Here is a 20,113-nt window from a genome sequence, read left to right on the forward strand (position 1 = left end):
TGGTGTAGTGTACGTTGGCTGGCTGCTGGAGGTGGCTGTTGTTCCGCTGTCGCTCCTTTTAACTCTGGGTGATGACGTGTGATGTGTGCACAGGCATTTGTAGTGTTTCCAAAGTACTTCACCTTCGTTTTGCAAACCTTGCATACTGAATGATTCATGTTGAGCTGCTGTGTCCCAGGAAGATAATAAAACCGAAAATGAGTCCAAACTCCTGCCTTCATTGAAGATGGGACTGGCTGAATTTGTTGCTCCTCCATGGCTCCTGCCCCTTCACAGTAGAGTTGTGCCGTGTCTTTTTTTTTCCCCAAGTTGCTGCAACTCTGTGTATGGAAGCCCGTGGGGGTGCACAGAGAGACGGAGGAACGTTAATAAAAAATTGATTTTTGTCGTTTATGAATCGATTCAGAATTGTGGATGGTTAGAATCGCGATTCTTATGTGAATCGATTTTTTTCCCCTACTCCTCAAGCCTATCTCCTTCAGTGACTTAAGCCCTCCAGCTAAACCCCCCCCCCCGGGTTGTGGACGGCCACCCAGCGTATACAGTTCGGCTACTGTTGGATGTCAGTCGCAGGGGTCGTGGTTTCCAGTATTTGATGGACTGGGAGGGATATGGCCCGGAGGTCTTGGATCCCTAGGGGATTCATATTAGATATCACCCTTCTCTTGGACTTCTACAACCTACACCCTGACAAGCTGGGCAGGACGCCAGGAGGCTCTGGTTAAGGGGGGGGGGGGGGGGGGGTTACAGCCTGGTTGGGTTTTTGCCAGAGTGTTTCTTTGTGTGTCTTTCCTCATGTCTCCTCCCCCGTGGTCATGTGTGTTTCCTTCCAGCAGGGGTGTGGTGCAGCACTGGCAGCCTGACACACCTGCAGCCCATCATTCATCAAGCCAGTTGAAAAACCCTGGTTGATCACTCACTCTCTGCCAGATTGTTCCGCTTGCTTTGTGAGTTTTCCCTTCTAGTGCTGCTACCTGCTCCTGCTGTGAGACCAATCCTGCTCCCGCAACCCCGACTCTCCCTCTGTCTCCACACTCCGCAGCCATTATCTGCCACGCCACTCACCAGCTGGATTCATCGGCTTCCTAGCTTATACCCTGGAAAAGAGACTTTGACCACTCTGATCTGCTGAAGTCAAACAATAAACCTTCTTCTTCTTTCACCTGCTTGTCCATGTCTGAATCTGCTCTGGGGTCCAATCCTGACAAAAAAAGTATGAGCTGTAACAACTCGACCATTTTGTCTTCATCAGTAGTCAATTTAAGAAAGTCATTGACATAAAAGATTTTTCTTGACTGTCTTGGCAGCTTCTTGACCAAATTCATCCTCAAAATCTGTTACACATTTCTTAAGCACAAAAGTTGCATTGCTTGGTGATGATATTGCACCAAAAATGTGGACCAACATCTTGTGTTCAGCAAGCTTCTCCTCAGAGTTCCCTTTAGGCCACCAGAGCTGGTGGTTCAGTAATGTTCCTTGAAAGCTTGATCCACAGTCAAAGACAACACACAGGGTTTGCTTGACTGGATGTCTGACTCCATGATGAGGCAGGTACCATGTTCTCCCTTCAGTTGGATCAAGTTTAGCACTGTCAGTCTTCACCACATATCCTTTCTTGACAATGTAATCCCTGAATGCAATGTATTCTGCGTAAAACTTGGCGTCTCAAGAGAATCTTTTCCTTAAGTTCAGTGCATGTTGCTCCATGACTGACTTGTTTTTTGGCATGCACAATGACGTGCTCCTTACAGGAAGGCAAACACTGTAATTACTATCCACACGTTTTGAGGATTGATACAACATATTCATAAACTGGTGATTGTCCTTGAATGCTTCAGTGTCTTCATTTTGTTCACCACCAGGAAAGTCCTGTTCAAGGGTAAGTTGCTACAGCTCCTCTAGCTTGGCTACTGAGATTCAGTTTACAGTAACTTGTGTCACATTTGTTTCCATTACATCACTTCCACCTCTGAGTGGTCCATTTACTGTCCAGCCTAATATTGTCATCACAGCTTATGTTCTATCATCTACGCTGCTGACCACTTGTGGGGGCTCCATGGCCTTGGGAACATTTGCTCCTATGAGTAATCCAACATCTGCTCCTTTAAGTGAGGCCAACAGTCAATACCCTCCTGGTGGGGTTATTATCTTTGGTTACACAGATGTTTTTTTTTGTGAAACCTCTTCTGACAGTTCGATAAACTGATTGCCATCCAGGCTACTGACTCCCAGTCAATTCACAGTGCAGGTGTTCACAACAGATTAGTTTCCCATTGTTTGCAACGAGGTGCTTGCATTGCATCAGTTCATGTGAAGTTGGTTTATCAATGATGTCACAAACCGGGCTGCATGGCCATGGCAACAGAGGGAGATGCACACCACTAAGCCAATTAACAAATGTTTTAATTAAAGGAAAACAACAAATCTAGGAAGAGAACTTAAACTAACAATGGTTGGTGTAATCTATAAAATCAGTAGTGAAATTGGGAGCATTAGTGAAGAAGTGTATCAGTGCCATGTTGTGCTGCAACAGAAACAACAGAAACAAAACGCCAACCAAAAACCAAATAGAGGTCTCAGGGAGGAGAGGAGAAACTTGAGCTCCAGCACAGTTTTAAGAGCACTGGCACACAGGGTCCAGGTGTGCCAGGTTTGCTGATGAGGCCAAGGCACTGACAGCCCTTTGCCATACCAACCTTTAGTGCCTGCAAAGAGAAAGTAGCCACACAGGAAGCAACAGTGGAGAGGGTCGTCACAGTGACTCTTTAGCAAACGAATCTAAGCTACCTGGATCCAGAAATGTGTACATAGTCACTGTCTTGGTTCCTCTGTGTGGCCTCACATTGGAATGACTGAAAGGACATAATCCTCCTTACTGGCCCTAGTGACACTGGATACAGATGGTTGTTCACAATTTTCTTTCAATGTTTCTTCTGGTGAGTTTTTAGAGTAAATCATCCGAAAACTCCTCCTCTTCCATGAATTGTTGCAAACTAGAATTTAGGTCAGCAAACTTTTGATGCAAACAACCAATGTCAACATGCAATTTATTTTTAACAGCATCGACATTTGAATCATCTTCCATTAATTTTTCAATTGGCTTTACCATGGTAGTTAGCTGGGATAGTTTGTACCTCCATGCCTGGATCAGTTTAGTCTTGTGGTGTTCTTCTGCAGGGCCAGCAAGTAAGTTTGACCTTGGGCCAATTTTTTCTAAGCCATTACATGGCTGCCAGAACATAATGAAAGGCTAATTTTAAGAAACTGATTGATAAACATGAAACTTAAATTTACTTTATTGTGTGGCCACAGTCACATATATATGTTTGATTGATTCATCGAACTGGTGTTATTTTTTCACATCATATCATATGTCTGCTAATGCAGTCCAGGCGCACAGTAACTAAAAGGAAACAACTGTTGTCAACAATGTCTCAAATGAAATTGTATATACTTTACATGATTCACACACTCTTTTAGTGACAGAAATAATCAATTCACTTATGATGCATAATGTTGCATTACTCTATGAGCTATAAATACTGTAAATAATCCTCAATTACTGTGTATTAGTTATTTTACATATGCACTTGAACTAATTAGTCCAACATCAATAAACTGCATGTAGGTTCCGACAGTGATCCTGGTGGCTTGATGGAGGTTACATCTTTACCTACTTAATGTGATGATTTCCTCTGAAATGCTGCATTTTAAAGGAAACCATGGTTTATTACTGTCATAGCTCAGACCATCAGTTATAATGAGTAAATACTGAAATCAGATTTAAGTGATGAGATGATGTGTTGAGAGATGGATCTGCTGTGGAAACACCTAAAAGACAAGGCAGCTTATCAGGTTCAGATCTACAGACTTCATATGTGTGACACATTTAACATTAAAATACACTGTCAGAGAAGCAGAACCACGTCCAGGAGAAGACTAGCTCTTCAGTGCAGTGTTTTAAAGACATGTCTGGTTCATCAGCTGAGGACACATGACCCTGACCCACTGACAGAAGTTGGACAACAGTTATCTTCGTTAAAATTTGTGGTTGGAAGAAATGTGACACAGAGCTGCAGTGATTCAGTAGAAGGACACTCCTCTTTCTCACATACTGAAATGCCTTTGAGCAAACTGCTCCCAACAGTCAGAGCAGCACCCTGCATTGGTAGATCTGCCATGGTTATATATGTGCATGTGTGTGTATATGAGACAAACTGTAAAGTGCTTTGGATAAAAACTGTATTGCAGTCATGTATATGTAAACCTGCAGGACTCACGGCTCCAGGTTCTGCTTTTATCTGAGTCGTCCTCATTCACCAGCTTCACACTGACATCACCAGCAGCTGATGAGATTAGGTTTAATAAGCTGCTTTACGTTGAGAATAGAAACAATAAGAAGTGGAGCAGACAATGTGGATGGTGTGGAAACAGCAGCTGCTCTCAGTCACAGATACAGACACACACAGACAGACTGCCTGCAGGTCTTTCTCAGATCTGACATTTCCAGCTTTGATATCTGGACTCCACACTAAAGGTAAGTCAGCTGTTTACTTGTGTTTCTGATGTAAAACTGTGAGTCATCAGGTCATGTGACCCAGAGATCCCAGCTTTTTAACATGTAGTTAAATAACAGTAACGTCCTACAGGACTCTGTAATTGTGGATGTCCACAGTTTCTCTGTCAGATCTGTGAAAGACTGAAATCTGTGTGATGTGAACATCTTCATCAGTTTCCTCATAAACGTATTATTGTAAATGTTGTTTAAGTGTTGTTATTAGACATGAAAATGTTTTTTAGGTTTATCTATTTATAGCCAGAGTTCATTCAGACTGAATGAGTCCTTCACCTTTGATCAGCAGCTTAATCAGGGATCTGTTTAGTCTGTTGGCAGCAGCAGGTACAGCTACAGGTACAGGTACAGGTAAAGCTACAGCTACAGGTACAGCTACAGCAACAGGTGCAGGTGCAGGTGAAGGTACAGGTACAGCTGCAGGTGCTGGTGCAGGTGAAGGTACAGATGCAGGTGTTTGATGGACGTGTTAACACAGTCATGTATCTTTGAATACCTGTAATATTCCTTGAGATCAGTGCTATGGAGATGGTGCAGCCCAGTCAGTGAACAGTCTTATTAGTGATGTAGTAACGATGTTTGCACCTCCATGTAAAACTGAACATTGTCAGGATTAAATAAAATATTCCAGAATGCTCAGAGAAAAAATGTCTACCAAACAAGCTGACTGTCATTTCCAGTGCATGTGAAGCCCAGCGTGCATCTTCATCACTCCCCCCACAGAGAACATGTTTTGTTTCCAGTGTGGCTGTGACAGATCTGAGGTTTACATGTTAACATCACGTTAGTGTGTGAAGGTGAAATCTCTTTGTGTTGATGTGTTGCAGTTGATGTGAGTCTGTGCTGGATTTAAGAATGAGCAAGAGGGGGAGGAGGAGGAGTAGCAGGAGAAGGAAGAGCTCCAGCAGCAGCAAACGTGAGTCACAGCTTTGGGTGGAGGGAAGGGGGGGGGGGGGTGTAGCAAGGTTAATCTCATGCTTAGCTGAGTCACATTTTTCCCCACACCTGCTAGGACCTGGACTGCTGCAGACCAGAAGGGGGTGTGATGGCTGCTGAGTCCTGGGTTTTATAGACAGTGTTTTATTAGACTGATCACTACTCTGAGCTCAGTCAGAATCAATCTGCCCCTCCCCCATCACAAAGGTCCTGCTGCCCCCAGTCTGAGGTCACTCTACTCCTGCTCTCTAGTTTGACTGAAAAAAAGACAGAATCAATGATATTGATCAGAGATCAACTCACATGATGCATGTCACAATCAAATCCAGACAGTTTCCTGCTTCCCATGTCCTGTCAGAGCAGAACAGTTTTCTTCACAGCATCATTGTTCTTCATGTTCATGAACACACCACTGTTATTCTACAGCTACAGGTACATCACACAGTAAGATGCATCTAAATGTCAACACTGCTTCAATGATGTTTCATTGTGTTTCAGTAAAGGTCAACGTCACCAGAGACAGGATACAGTGAAGAGAGACAGGAGACAGTGAAGAGAGAAAGGACGCAGTGAAGAAAGATAGGAGACAGTGACAGAGAAACAGGAGACAGTGGAGAGGGACAGGATGCAGTGAAGAAAGACAGGAAACAGTGACAGAGAGACAGAATGCAGTGATAGAGAGACAGGACACAGTAAAGAGAGACAGGATACTGGATATTTTCAGTGTGTGTTTTTCAATCACCGTTTTCTTGTTGTATTTTGTCAGTGAAGATGTGGACTGAATAAAAACTGGAGGCAGCATCGCTGTCTGTCTGTCCAGCTCATTAAATCTCATCCTTCACCTGTCCTCACCTGACTTCACCTTCAGATAAGATCATATTAGGTTGTCACTGTCTTACTGCAGTGGTCTCACTGAACGAGAAGACATGGAGCTGTGTGTGTCCATAGTCATGATGTGTGAAGTCCAGTTTTTATAGGCTGACTCTGATTGGCTGAGCATGAACAGTCATTTCTAAATGTTGCATACACATGTTTATAAAACGTTCATGAACAGCATGTCTTGTTTGATTTTCAACCACATCCTGGAAGGGCAGATATTAATTATGAGCAGGTGATATGAGTAAAATCTTATATCATCGTTTATGATCGTGTGACAATATGAATGAATTTTGTAATCTGTAAAATGTCTATCAACATCTCATGTTGTCACTGAACTCTAATCATGTGTTAATGCCTGCAGGGTCTAAATATATAATAACAATAACAATATAGACGTCAGTGTCCATAGACAAAACTGTTGTGATGATTTAACACAAGGTTTGTTGTCCTCGTCTTTCAGAGAGTGTGTCACCGTTCATCTTTCAGAAGCACAACCACAGCAATAGCGTTAGCTACAAAGATGACACTGTTGAAAAGGGTGAAGCCGACTCACAGAGGAGGGAGAATGTTCTGTCAGGATCTGAGGACGAGGACAAGAACAGCGGTTCTCCGCCCAAAGAGAAAAGATTCAAACAAGATCATCACCTGAACTCATCTCAAAGAAGCATTTTCAACAAAACCACAGAGGACAAGGAGAAAGGTTTGAAGATAGTGACATCAGTGTCCATCAACGAGCTGGAGGACACATCCCCAAAAATCCTGTTCCAGCAGCTGCATGAACCCTTATCTGAAGATCAGACTCTGCCAGCAGCTCCAGTCACTAACATCATGAAGATCAACTGCTCTGGGTCCAATGTGAAGCTTGAAATCCAGGAAGTTCTGCAGCTGAACTGTTCTGGCTTCAAGACCACACTTGTGTTCATGAATGAAAAGGGGGACACAACTGAGACAGTTTTTAAGAGCAGGTGTGAGAGGATCCCAAACAATGAGTCACCACATCACCTGACCAATCTCAGCGAGGGTCACAACACTAACTACACCTTCACTTTTGGCAGCACAGCGGCTCATTGTGCCTCAGTCCATCCAACAAGAACATGGCAGAATCCAAACTATTGTCAGTGCTGCAGCGATCGCAGACAACTGATATCTACAGACTTTACAGAGCATCCCCTGAACACATCCACACTGTTCAACATCAGACCTCTGGAGAAGAGGAAACAGTTTCACAAGAGTTTTAGCACTAATCAGTTCTGGGACATTCCTCCTCCACAGGAGTTTGCAGACATTAAATACAACACTTTAGAGGACCTGACCTTTGACCTGGCGTCCTGCAGGATCAGTTCCTGTGATTCTGCTCACAAACAGTCAGGGGAACTTCACACAGCACCCAACATCACCTGTGAAGAGGAGCCTGGATGTCCTTACTCTGCAGAGGCTCCATATTTTGATCAGTTATCTGAATCTGATGACTACGAGCCGATGTTCATGAGACCGTCCTTGTCCACCAACAGGTCCAGCTTCACCAAGGAGTTCATCAGCTGTCAGAAGAGAAAATCCTGGATCAGAAACAACAGCATCGCCACCGTGGAGCACAGAGCGTGTCCGCTACCAAAGAAGAGACGCCAGACATTTCCTGGGACATCAGAGGGTCTGGGACTGATGCAGGAGGATCTGCTACTGCCCTACAGTGAGTCTTTCTCCTCGATGATCATGTGTTCTCTTCCTCTCCAAGCTGAGAGGCCAGGGAGGATCCACCAGGCCAGCAACAGGTCCCCTGCACCAGGAAACTATAATCTTTCACAGACCAAGGGGAGCTCTAAACCTGAAGTCCCACACAGCCATGATGGAAAGCTGTCATTGCTCAATCCATTCTGTAAGAGCAGCTCTGAAGATAATCCTGATGATGTGTGCACTGTCACTGAGCAATGCCGGAAACAGAGCAGCATCAGAGACCATCGTAAATATCTCAGGCACCAGGAATTAAAGCTGAGCATGGGTAGAGACATGGAGAGTCTGGACAGAGATGACTGTGAGTTTAAAGTGGATCAGAGTGAGGTCGCAGACAGCGGCTTCGACCAGGAAATGGGGGAAGTGGACTATCGGAGCTCAGAGCCCCTCACAGAGGAGCTGAGCCGCAGAACTCTGGCTATTCAGGTCATCCCTCCATCCTGCAGCGGCTCAGAGGAGCAGGTCCTGCAGAGCAGCCCAGTCATGTCACTGCACAACCAGGTTAACGATTCAAACATACCCAAACACAACAAGTCTTCAGTCATGACGATAACTGTTGGTGCACTGGAGCAAAGGTTCCTGCAGATGGACTCCAGATCTTCTCTGGGTGGTGACTTGGAAAAACCTCGTAGAGGTACTGTGTTGGACTCCTGCATGTCCCTGGTAGAGGACGTAAACACATTAAACACCACTGAGGTGACAGAGGAGACTCAGTCTAAAACATTCAGTGAACAAACAGGAAACACCACCACAGAGTCCACTAATCTGCACCTGGACCCAGGAGGGAGGACTACAGAGGAACCTCCAGTCTCTGCTTCCTGTTCTGCCTCAGGGGACACAGAGGTCAACGTCAGAGAGCAGCTCAGTAAACAAATGGTTTCCAGATGTAGGTCACAGTAATGCCCTCAAATCCATCATGATTAGCTGATTTCAGGTGAATATTTACAACAAACTCACCAGATGTGAACGTTAATCATCACTTCCAGGTTCCTTAGAGGCCAAAGAGCACCTGAAGCCAGTGGTCCACAAAGACCAGGACAGCAGCTCGGACCACTGGGCAAAGAGACGGAAGCTCTTCAAGGAGAGTAAACAGTGGAGCTCAGCAGGAGGAAGCTCCATCACCAGTGACATCACAGAAGAATCAGGTATCTGTGCCACTCATTCACACAGGAGGTCCCCTGATCAGGTGATGAGCTCACAGGTTTTCTGTCAGGATGTTTTTTGAATTTCATCACTCATTATATTTTGATTGAGACAGTCACAGTCACAGTTCTGGTGTTACTGTGCTAAAAACACAACCCTGAAGTGTTGATCTCCATCAGAAGAAACATCTGTGTTTTTAAGAACCAAAAACCATCTCTGTAGTTTTACATCTCCTCTCTCAGGCTTCTCTCTGGAGCTCTAGTAACAACAGGAGAGGCTCTGAGCCTCTCAACTGACCTATTTCTTCTATATGCCTGGCTTTGGATAATGAAGTTGCACATTAGTCACTACAGTAGACCAGTCTTTTAAAACTGTATACTGCCACCTAGTTGCAACCAAATGTAAGTCCAGCTAAAAATCTCAACATCCAAGATGGCTGACAAAACATCAGGTATGCTAAGCACCTCAGGATAATCTGTGCAGTCCCTCTGTAGACGAAGAAAATATGGTGATAACAAGCAACATCTAAGAAACAATGTTATTGTTTGATTTTCAAAATGTTGATTTTGTACAAGCAGAAAATTGCAATGAATCATGTGTCATCTAAAGTGGACATCATGTCATTATAGTTGAACATACAAATCATGCTGTTTTTGACTAATGTGTTACAAATTTGTCTGTAGTAACATTTCCTCAGTGAATCAGTCCATATCCATCAGAGTTATGACTTTTGCAGGGTGTTTGCAACAAAGACAATATTTTGTGCTAATTAAGTCTGTTGTGTTTGTGGCATTTGATCATTATTTTGTGTGTTCTGAAATTCCCTCATGTTAAAATTATAACATGTTAAAATTGTCTTTTTTTTCACTCAACCAGCACCAAAACCCAAAGACATTCAGTTTATTATCAGATACAACAAAGAAAGGACCATATCCTCTCACCTGAAACCTGCAAAATGTACAGAATGTGGCCATTATTACTTGAAAATAGATTTAAATGATTTACCAGTTATCAGATATTGCTGAATATTTTTTTGACCAGCTAATTGATTAATGGACTAATAATTGCAGCTCTAGACATTGTTTTTCCTTTTTGTTTTTTAGGGAAAATTAATATTGGTAATGTTTACGACATAGTAGTTGGAGCTAAACCACAGAGGAAGTGTCCTCACAGTTTGACTGTAGTTTGGGCTGTTTTTCCAGAGCCAAGAACAAGATATGTTAAATATGGAAAAAGTATTTGTTTTACAGCAATAAACTGACATTTAATGTTCAGTTTTCATAAAATACACTGTTCTTTTTATACAAAGTTATTGCATATTAATAAACAGGGAAAGTTAAAAGCCTGCTGTCCATCACAGAGGAAAATAACTAAAAAATAAAATTCTAAATATTTTCTTCATGTCTGATGAAGTATAAAAACACAGAGTAAAATAATCTGCCTTGTATTATACATGAAAGGTTAAACATCGGCACATTCAATACAACTAACTAACTTATTTTTCTTGATGTGTGAGTGAGAGGAGAAAATGATCAGAGACAGCTGAATGTGTTTGAACTTCTACAGTGAGATGATGAGAAGGTCAGTATCAGCTGTGTGTGGCTGCAGTCTGATGAAGCACTAACACAACAACCACTTAATGTGTGAATGAGTCAGCTCCTAGTAACAGAGGGAGGGGGAGGAGGGGTTGTTGTCATGACTACAACTGAGTAATGGGATTACATTTTCCATTATAGTCCTGAGGTAGAGCCTTATCAAGGTAACAGCCAGGTCCATTAGAGAGCAGCACATGAGTGAGTGAGTGAGTGAGTCTGTGAGTGAGTGATGAAGTTACATCATTGGTCAGCCGAGTATTGGATTCTTCCCATTTGCTGTTGCTCTTTCAAAATGCATCACAGTGGATCCACATCATCTTACATTTTCAGACTGCTGTAGTACGGTGGTCCTAATCCTCAACATACTAATACAACACATGCAAATACTCACATCACAAAGTGATGAACTCAGCTGAGAGGAGCTCACATGGATCCATGTGCACATGTTCAATGTTTTTAACTCCAAAAGTCACAAAGCATTGAACATCAAGTGTGTCCCAGCCAGGTTCAACACTTATGTAATGTCCCCTGGAAACACAGTTTTTAGCTTGAACTGTGTCTGTTTGCATGTGTTATCTTTAGAGACTTTAGAGACTTTAATGTTTTTACAAAAGTGACAAGTCTAGCATCTTTCCGGACAAACCTTATAACAGAGAGGCTCCAGTCCTGCTCCCTCCCATCTCTCTCTTTCTCTTTCTCGACAGTTTGTTATTCAGACAGAGGCTGTGCTCTGTGTGAGAGACACAATAATAAAGATATTGTGTCTCTTCTACCTTCCTCTCTGATCATTTTACAGTGAATCCAGCTGAAATCACAGCTCAGTCTTTGTCTTTAACTGAGGTGTTTGATTATGTCAGACGACGTTGTGGTTACAAAACCTGGACTCTAGCAGCAGATTGAAGTGACTGCTTGTTAACATGTCGTTTCAAACTTGTTCCATTGTCATAACAACAGAACAGCTTCATTGTTAATTCAGCTGAATTAAAATACTGTGTATGTGAGCACAAAGAGGAGGAGAGAAGCAAACAGAAAAAGAGATGAAACCAGCTAGTACTAGACTGAAACCAGTTGGTACTAGACTGAAACCAGCTGATACTAGACTGAAACCCGCTGGTACTAGACTGAAATCAGCTGACACTAGACTGGAATCAGCTGATACTATACTGAAACCAGCTGACACAAGACTGAAACCAGCTGACACTAAACTGAAACTAGCTGGTACTAGACTGAAACCAGCTGACACTAGAATGAAACTAGCTGATACTAGACTGAAACCAGCTGCCCTTAGACTGAAACCAGCTGAAACCAGTTGGTACTAGACTGAAATCAGCTGATAGTAGACTGAAACCAGCTGATACTAGACTAAATGATGATACAATGTGATGACATCATGAATATGCTAATTAGTTAATTATGGTCTAGTAACATTGACTGTCTTTCTATTGACAGTAGTTGTTTGAAGCACTTCCACAGTTTTGGGTCCAGCCATACAGTAGACCACGTTCTGACCTGGTCTTGTTGACATATGCACAGTAGTTACAAACAGGTTCATTGTGAATCAGACTCCCTGTGTCAGATCCTGTACATACATTAACTACTGCACTCTATCATGTATGTCATCATCAGTGTGTCCCTCCTGTGTTTGTTCCAGTATCAGAGGACACTCGCTCCATGGACATGACGATTCGAGACAATGAGGACAGAGGTTTCTACATGGAGACCTTCCACTCTTCAGCATGGATATACCAAGGAGATGATGGAGGCTCAGGGGCCATCCCTCACAGCCTCAACACCAGGACACGAGCCGTCTCAAGTAAGACAAGGAAATCCACTTTTTTCAGCTCATGAGGATAATTCATTTGAGTGAAAATCAATAGTTAAATGGAAAATTGACCTTTGCTTGAAGGAGTGCTTCAAAAACCAAACAGAGACAGTACAGTATCCTGAAATAAGCCAATGAATACATAAATATCTCCTATTGATGGACTCTGTCTCCTCTCCCAGTTCGTGAGCGGACTGTCAGGATCAGCAAAGGGACCGGAGAGTATCCCTGGGGCTTTCGGATACAGTTTTCTAAACCCATTGTGGTGACAGAGGTCGACACGAGTAAGTGAAGTCCTGCTGTCTCATCAGGTGTAGTGGATTTGAAACTACATCTGGAACAACCCCACATAAAACCTGCCCTGACCCAACCGGTCGAGGCAGACGGCCGCCCACCCTGAGCCCGGTTCTGTTGGAGGTTTCTTCCTGTTAAAAGGGAGTTTTTCCTCCCCCCTGTCGCCAAGCGCTTGCTCGTTGTGGGAACTGTTGGGTTTTTTTCTGTAACAAAGTAAGGTCTTGACCTTGCCTACTAAAGTGCCTTGAGATAATGTATATTATGATTTGACGCTATACAAATAAAATTGAAATTGAATTGAAATTGTAGTCCTCACAATGCTGTTAGTCAGTCAGAATTAGCCTTTCCTTATAATAAAGGTCTTGCTGCCCTCAGTCTGACAGACACCAACAGCTCATAATTCTTCAGTTTTAAATCCTGAAACGTCCTGAAACATTAATCCGAAATATTAACTCCATTGTCCACACTGAACTGTTCGTCCTCGTTTTTACTCAACTGAAAACAATTTGTGTAACATTATCCTGCAGGTTAATGAAGTGTGTGTGTGTTTATTTCAGAGACACACTGAAGATCCACATCAGTGTAAAAGTAGAATAAATAGAATAACAACAGGCAGGACAATAACACAACAAATACAATCATATCACCTCACCTGCAGAGGGCGGGTGAGTTGTGACGTCATGGTGACATTGCCAGGCAACCAGCAGAGACTGTTTGTTCACTAAGCATTTTGTCTGTTTGTCTGACTCGCAGCAGTCACTTGTCGTGGTCAGTGAAGGTCTCTCTCTTTCATGTGTGTCTTCAGACGGGGCTGCTGAGGAGGCCGGGCTGATGGTGGGAGACTACGTCCTTGCCGTCAACGGAACTGACGTCACCAGCATCCCTCACTCTGAGGCTGCTGATCTGGCCAGACAGGGTATGCTGTTTCCATCACACAGCACACGGGAAGTGGTTTAACGTAGAGAGCTAACTCACTCAGACACAGCAGGGTCTCAGTTGACCTTTCATCATCAGGAAAAAGAGAAGTAAACAGTTAAATGGACTTTAATTCAACTGATGTTGTTGATGTTGTAGGTCCAGATGTTCTAACACTCACCATCGGCTCAGACATAGCTCGTGGTCCTAACACCCCCCGCCCAGCATGTCGAGGTTACCTTCATAAACGCACCCAGTCTGGTCTGATTAAAGGCTGGAGGAAGAGGTGGTTTGTGCTCACACATGACTGCTGTCTGTACTACTACAGACACAAACGGGTGAGCAGGCAGCTGTCACCTCCACCATGTCCTCTGGTTTCTGAAGGCACACAAACGTTCTGACTTTACCTCATGTCCATTGCAGGATGAAGGGAAGAGACAGGCTCTGTCTGCTGTGAAGCTGGAGGGGGCTGAGGTGGGACAGGACGTGTCCCTGGGGAAACCGTTTGTGTTCAAGTGTCGTCCTCAGTCAGGAAACCGAGTCTACTTCTTCTGTGCCACGTCCAACCAGGAGATGAAGAGGTGTTACTGTTCATGACATCAACATATACTGACAGACTGTGGGATGACATATGTCTACAATATAAACATACATAAACATACATATTAATGTGGGCTATATATGTCAATATATTAAAATGTTCTAATTTCTAATAAGTTTCATATGTAATTTGTACATTTATGTTTTTATTAAATATATATTTCACATATATATACATTTAATTATCTATACACATATTAAATTTGAATGTGATCAGCAGACTGAGTGATAGATCAGCCCCGTTTTTCAGTGTATTTTAAATCTGAACATCATCTGTAAATACTGCAACAAACAGATTTTATGTTTGGCTAAAATGGAAAAGCTGCTGTTTCTAGTCAGGGGTTCACACAGAGAAACTCTGACGCTCAGACACAGGTGCATGTTTGTATTGTAGTTTACACCATGTTTCAGCTCCATCTTATGATTTCAGATGGCTGGAGGCCATGGAGACGGCTATTCATCCTATTGCACAGGTAACCTCTGAATCTGTCAGAAATCATGAGCTCATCACCCGTCATATTTAGTTCTCTAGCTAACACTAATCTCCTCCATTAACTCCCATGTTGTAGAACCACGTGTGGGTGGATGTCACCAGACACAACTCGAGCCTGCCCCCCCTGGCTGTGAAAAGCCCAGAGTGTCTTGGACTGCTTCATAAAATGGACAAGAACAAGGACATATGGATCCAGCACTACTGCATCCTGAAGGACGGCTGCCTCTACCTGTACAGTGGGATCAGGGCCACTCACGCTCATGGTATGGATGTGTGTCCAGTGTGTGCGCAGAATCTAAACTAACTGAAGACTGATCACAAGTTCATTCATGTTTAGATATTTCTAATGCTCACTCTGATTTAAATCATTTCACTGCCCTTTAAATCAGACCTTTTCCCTCTCTATGGAGAACACTGTCAGTCTCTTGATCACACTGGTTTATTGTTGTGTCCAGGTCCAGGTCCAGAATAATACAGTAAATATAGGAGTACAGTGGCCCTGCAACTTTCAAATAGACAAAACACAAGCAAATTCAGAAACATAGTGAAAGCAGCACAGACGACAATGATGACACAAACAACGCAAGTCTTCACGGGGACACCAGAATGTGATGAAGTGGCTGGGATTGTTGTTCATTGTTGTTGTGACCTAACAGGTAAAAATAGGATGAGAGCCAACGTTATTCTACAGCCTGCATATCTAGTTCTTCTAGTGTAGTGTAAAATACACATTCATGTTTGAAACAACATGTTAACAAGCACAGGGGTAACCCTCCACCCATGATGAAGACGGACAAGTTGAGAAATGGATCCTGTACTTTTGTCAAACTTCTGCTTTTAGCAGACAGGGTGGAGTAGAAAACAAGCATACCTTTCTCAGGTGCAGAGCTGTTGAAGGTTTCTGTTGTCTGAGGAGGAAGAATTTTACCATCGTGATGTCAGGTGATAATATGACCTCAGGTAGATCATAGCTACTGTAATCTTTAATCTTTAATGAGGAATAAGGAACTTTTATTTTAAATTGTTTAATCTGTGTTTAATCTTTTTACCCTTTAATCTCCTGCAGAGATGCAACAGCTTTGTTTACTTGTGATGTGTTCTGTGTAGAAAAGTCTTAATGTTACACCTGCGTCACACCTTTCTCACCTCTCTTTTTTTCTTGACCCATTTCTTTATGTTTGATCATTATTTACTTTCAGCCAGTTCTTCACTGAACTGCCATAATGACCAGACTGATGAAGTGCCTGCTGAAACAAAGAGTTGTGTATTGATCAGTTCCCATCATCCTCTGTGTCCTCAGGTGGGATCTACCTTCAGGGGTACACAGTTCGAGAGCAGCCCTACGGTTTCAAGAAGTCCACCATTGAGCTGAAACCTCCGTCTGACGAGTTCAAGACCTTCTACCTCTGTTCTGAAAATCCTAATGAGAACAAACGGTGAGGAGCTGATCCCACTCTCATCTGTAGAGTTTAAATCTAATAAAACAAGACAGTTGGGCACAACCAAGTCCTGTACAACAAGGCTCTCTGTTGGGGTTCCTGATTTTTCTTTTTTTTTTCTTATAAGTGTACTTGTGTTCATACAGTGCCTTGAAAAAGTCACATTTTGTGACCTTACAGTCACAAACTTTAATGTATTTTGTTGAGATTTTATGTGATAAACCAACACAAAGTAGCACATAATTGTGAAGTGGAATGAAAATGATATATGGTTTTCAAAATTTTAAGCAAATATAAATCTGAAAAGTGTGGTGTGCATATGTATTCAGCCCCCTGTACTCTGATGAATACAAATACAATGTAAATACAATCCAGTGCAATCAATTGCCTTCAGAAGTCACCTAATTAGTAAATAGAGTCCACCTGTGTGTAATTTACTCTCAGTGTAAATACACCTGTTCTGTGAAGGCCTCAGTGGTTTGTTAGAGAACACTAGTGAACAACAGCATCATGAAGACCAAGGAACTCACCAGACAGGTCAGGGATAAAGTTGTGGAGAAGTTTAAAGTGGGGTTAGGTTATAAAAAAATATCCCAAGCTTTGAACATCTCAAGGAGCACCGTTCAATCCATCATCCAAAAATGGAAAAAGTATGGCACAACTGCAAACCTACCAAGACATGGTCGTCCACCTAAACTGACAGAGCGAGCGAGGAGAGCAGTGGTCCGAGAAGCAGCGAAAAGGCCCATGGTCACTTTGGAGGAGCTGCAGAAATCCACAGCTCAGGTGGGAGAATCTGTCCACAGGACAACTATAAGTCGTGCACTTCACAAATCTGGCCTTCATGGAAGAGTGGCAAGAAGAAAGCCATTATTGAAAGAAAGGCATAAGAAGTCCTGTTTGCAGTTTGCCACAAGCTATGTAGGGGACACCACAAACATGTGGAAGAAGGTGCTTTGGTCAGATAAGACTAAAGTTGAACTTTTTGGCCTAAATGCAAAGCGCTATGTTTGGCGGAAAACTAACACTGCTCATCACCCTGAACACACCATCCCCACTGTGAAACATGGTGGTGGCAACATCATGCTGTGGGGGTGCTTTTCTTCAGCAGGGACCGGGAAGCTGGTCAGAGTTGATGGGAAGATGGATGGAGCTAAATACAGGGCAATCCTGGAAGAAAACCTGTTGGAGGCTGCAAAAGACTTGAGACTGGGAAGGAGATTCATCTTCCAGCAAGACAATGACCCTAAACATAAAGCCAGAGCTACAATGGAATGGTTAAAATCAAAGAATATTCATGTGTTAGAATGGCCCAGTCAAAGTCCAGACCTAAATCCCATTGAGCATCTGTGGCAAGACTTGAAAATGGCTGTTCACAGACGCTCTCCAGCCAATCTGGTTGAGCTTGAGCGATTTTGCAAAGAAGAATGGGCAAAGATTTCAGTGTCTAGATGTGCAAAGCTGGTAGAGACATACCCCAAAAGGCTCGCAGCTGTAATTGCAGCGAAAGGTGGCTCTACAAAGTATTGACGCAGGGGGGCTGAATACATATGCACACCACATTTTTCAGATTTTTATTTGCTTAAAATTTTGAAAACCATGTAGCATTTCCGTTGCAATTTACAATTATGTGCTACTTTGTGTTGGTTTATCAAATAAAATCTCAATAAAAAAATATTTAAGTTTGTGGTTGTAAGGTGGCAAAATGTGAAAAAGTTCAAGGGGTATGAATACTTTTTCAAGGCACTGTATATGACTCATCTGCAACATCTGATGTGTTCTGTGTAAAGCGTAATGCCACCTGAATCCTGCTTCTGGCTGGAGCACAACAGTGGGGCCAGCCCACTAATGTCTGTGACCGACTGAGTGAGTGAGTGATCATAGTTTACCATTGACCAGCCAAATGCCATGTGACTGAGTTTCACCACTGGAAGTTTTCGCAATTAATTAGCACAAACAGTTTCTATGAAGTTTTAGCGTGCAGCTGAAAACTGATAGAGCATTTGTCACTAGATTTAGAGACTTAGTGACAAATCTAGTCTTAGATTGGTTGTTACCCAGATGGAGGCTGGATGGAGCACACTAGGCTGAAACTAGCTGACACTAGGCTGAAACCAGCTGACACAAGACTGAAACCAGCTGACATAGACTGAAACCAGCTGATACTAGACTGAAATCAGCTGATACTGGGCTGAAACCAGCTGACACTAGGCTGAAACCAGCTGACATTAGACTGAAACCAACGGACACTAGACTGAAACCATCTGATACTAGACTGAAATTAGCTGACACTATGTCCTCAGTTTCATACATTGACCATATATAGCCCAGACCTATTCTAGGTGTTGACCTGGTCTTGTTTAATCAACACAATGAGGAAAGATTTAAACCTAATTGTAAAATCACAAAGTGTGCATGTAAATATCTACAAAACAGACTCTGGAAACAAAAGTATGATCAGTGTTTGTTTCTTGTATCTGAGTACTGACAGCAGTCAGGTAAGGATAGGGAAATATAATGGACTTGGTTAAATAATTAAAGTGCTTTGCACTGAAAACTCATCGTCCATCCTGGTGACCTCCTGGGCTGTAGAAAAAGTAAAACATTTCCTTGGCTGGAGAAACTGTTGCCAGTGAACATAATCAAGCATTGGTGTTTCCTTTAAAATGTATGTGGCAAACCAAATAACTTATTTGGTTTAAATGATCCATTGATAATTTATGGGAGACGGGTTTCCCCCATTTATGTTTATGAGAATCAATGGAAATAGCATGTAACATGTAACCTGTGACATTAAGTTCTGGTCTGGATATTTTACTGCTGAGAGTGAATATCTGATCAGGTTCATGAAGATGACTCATTATTTGATCAATTCCTGATTCAATGTTAGTTTTATATTTTATTAGACAAAGTTTTCCTGTGGTAATGGTTCTGTGTCAGTGCAGAACATTTCAACAGCACTCAGTCCTGTTTCAATTACATGTTCATTAGGTGAGGACCTAATGTCTCTGATGTTCTTCACAGATGGATCACAGCCATTAAAGCTTCCATAAAGAAGTGGCTGCCTCTGCATCAGGCCCTTCAGGACTACATGAACCGACCCCCAGAGGAGACCAGAATGTGAGACCTGGTCTGACTCTGTACTCTGTTCTCTGCTGTGGAGGATCATTTCACTCTCTGCCTCCTCATTTATACACAGGTCAGAGTCCACTAGCTCTGAAAATAGCAGATGTCAGAGATTTTAATAAAAGCAATACTTTATATTTTACACTTCAGTTTCCCTCCATTATAATGTAAGCTCTTCTTTCAGGTATGTTTCAATGTCAGCTTTTCAGTTTCATCTGTATTGTCAGGTTTCGTTTTATATCCATGTGTCATTAAACACATTTACCTTCCACCTAATGATCCGTTGATCAGAAATAAGTTACCACCGTGTCTTCTCCTTTTCACTGCTGTTTATCTCAGTTTTATCCTATATTATCCTCCACACTCTCTGTCAGCAGCACCTACTACCACTTTACGTCAGCAACTGTTTGTGATGTCATATTAAAGCGCCTCATACATGCTGTGTTGGGAGTTTCCAGTTTTATACTGTGTTTTTGCTTCGCTGTAAACTCATTATTAGAGGATAAATATGCTCTTTTTACACTTCTTTAATGCACAGTAAAACAGATTAATGAATAATGAATCAACATG

At 42.5% G+C, this 20,113-nt stretch overlaps 1 protein-coding gene across 1 annotated transcript; it reads left to right on the plus strand.

Moving 5' to 3' along the window:
- The first annotated feature begins 778 nt into the window (after nucleotides 1-778).
- Nucleotides 779-19,985, plus strand: pdzph1 (PDZ and pleckstrin homology domains 1). The gene is made up of 13 exons (XM_071465367.1): nucleotides 779-4,537; nucleotides 5,401-5,489; nucleotides 6,849-9,002; nucleotides 9,103-9,261; nucleotides 12,506-12,667; nucleotides 12,859-12,960; nucleotides 13,776-13,886; nucleotides 14,045-14,223; nucleotides 14,309-14,466; nucleotides 14,916-14,958; nucleotides 15,055-15,241; nucleotides 16,279-16,414; nucleotides 19,442-19,985. The coding sequence occupies exons 2-13, from the start codon at nucleotides 5,429-5,431 to the stop codon at nucleotides 19,539-19,541; spliced, it is 3,552 nt and encodes a 1,183-aa protein (XP_071321468.1). The 5' UTR covers nucleotides 779-4,537; nucleotides 5,401-5,428; the 3' UTR covers nucleotides 19,542-19,985.
- The last annotated feature ends 128 nt before the right edge of the window (nucleotides 19,986-20,113 follow it).

Source organism: Trachinotus anak, unplaced genomic scaffold (genome assembly GCF_046630095.1).
Source record: "Trachinotus anak isolate AG129_WGS33_773 ecotype Australia unplaced genomic scaffold, CSIRO_AGI_Tana_v1 ptg000028l, whole genome shotgun sequence".
In the NCBI taxonomy this organism is placed as follows: Eukaryota; Metazoa; Chordata; class Actinopteri; order Carangiformes; family Carangidae; genus Trachinotus; species Trachinotus anak.

What these genes read in the sequence shown, in the direction of transcription:
- pdzph1 (XM_071465367.1), top strand. Translation starts at nt 5,429, where the DNA reads ATGAGCAAGAGGGGGAGGAGGAGGAGTAGCAGGAGAAGGAAGAGCTCC. An exon ending in CTATTCATCCTATTGCACAG is followed by an intron (nt 14,959 to 15,054) that starts GTAACCTCTGAA and finishes CCCATGTTGTAG; the next exon opens with AACCACGTGTGGGTGGATGT. An exon ending in AATCCTAATGAGAACAAACG is followed by an intron (nt 16,415 to 19,441) that starts GTGAGGAGCTGA and finishes TGTTCTTCACAG; the next exon opens with ATGGATCACAGCCATTAAAG.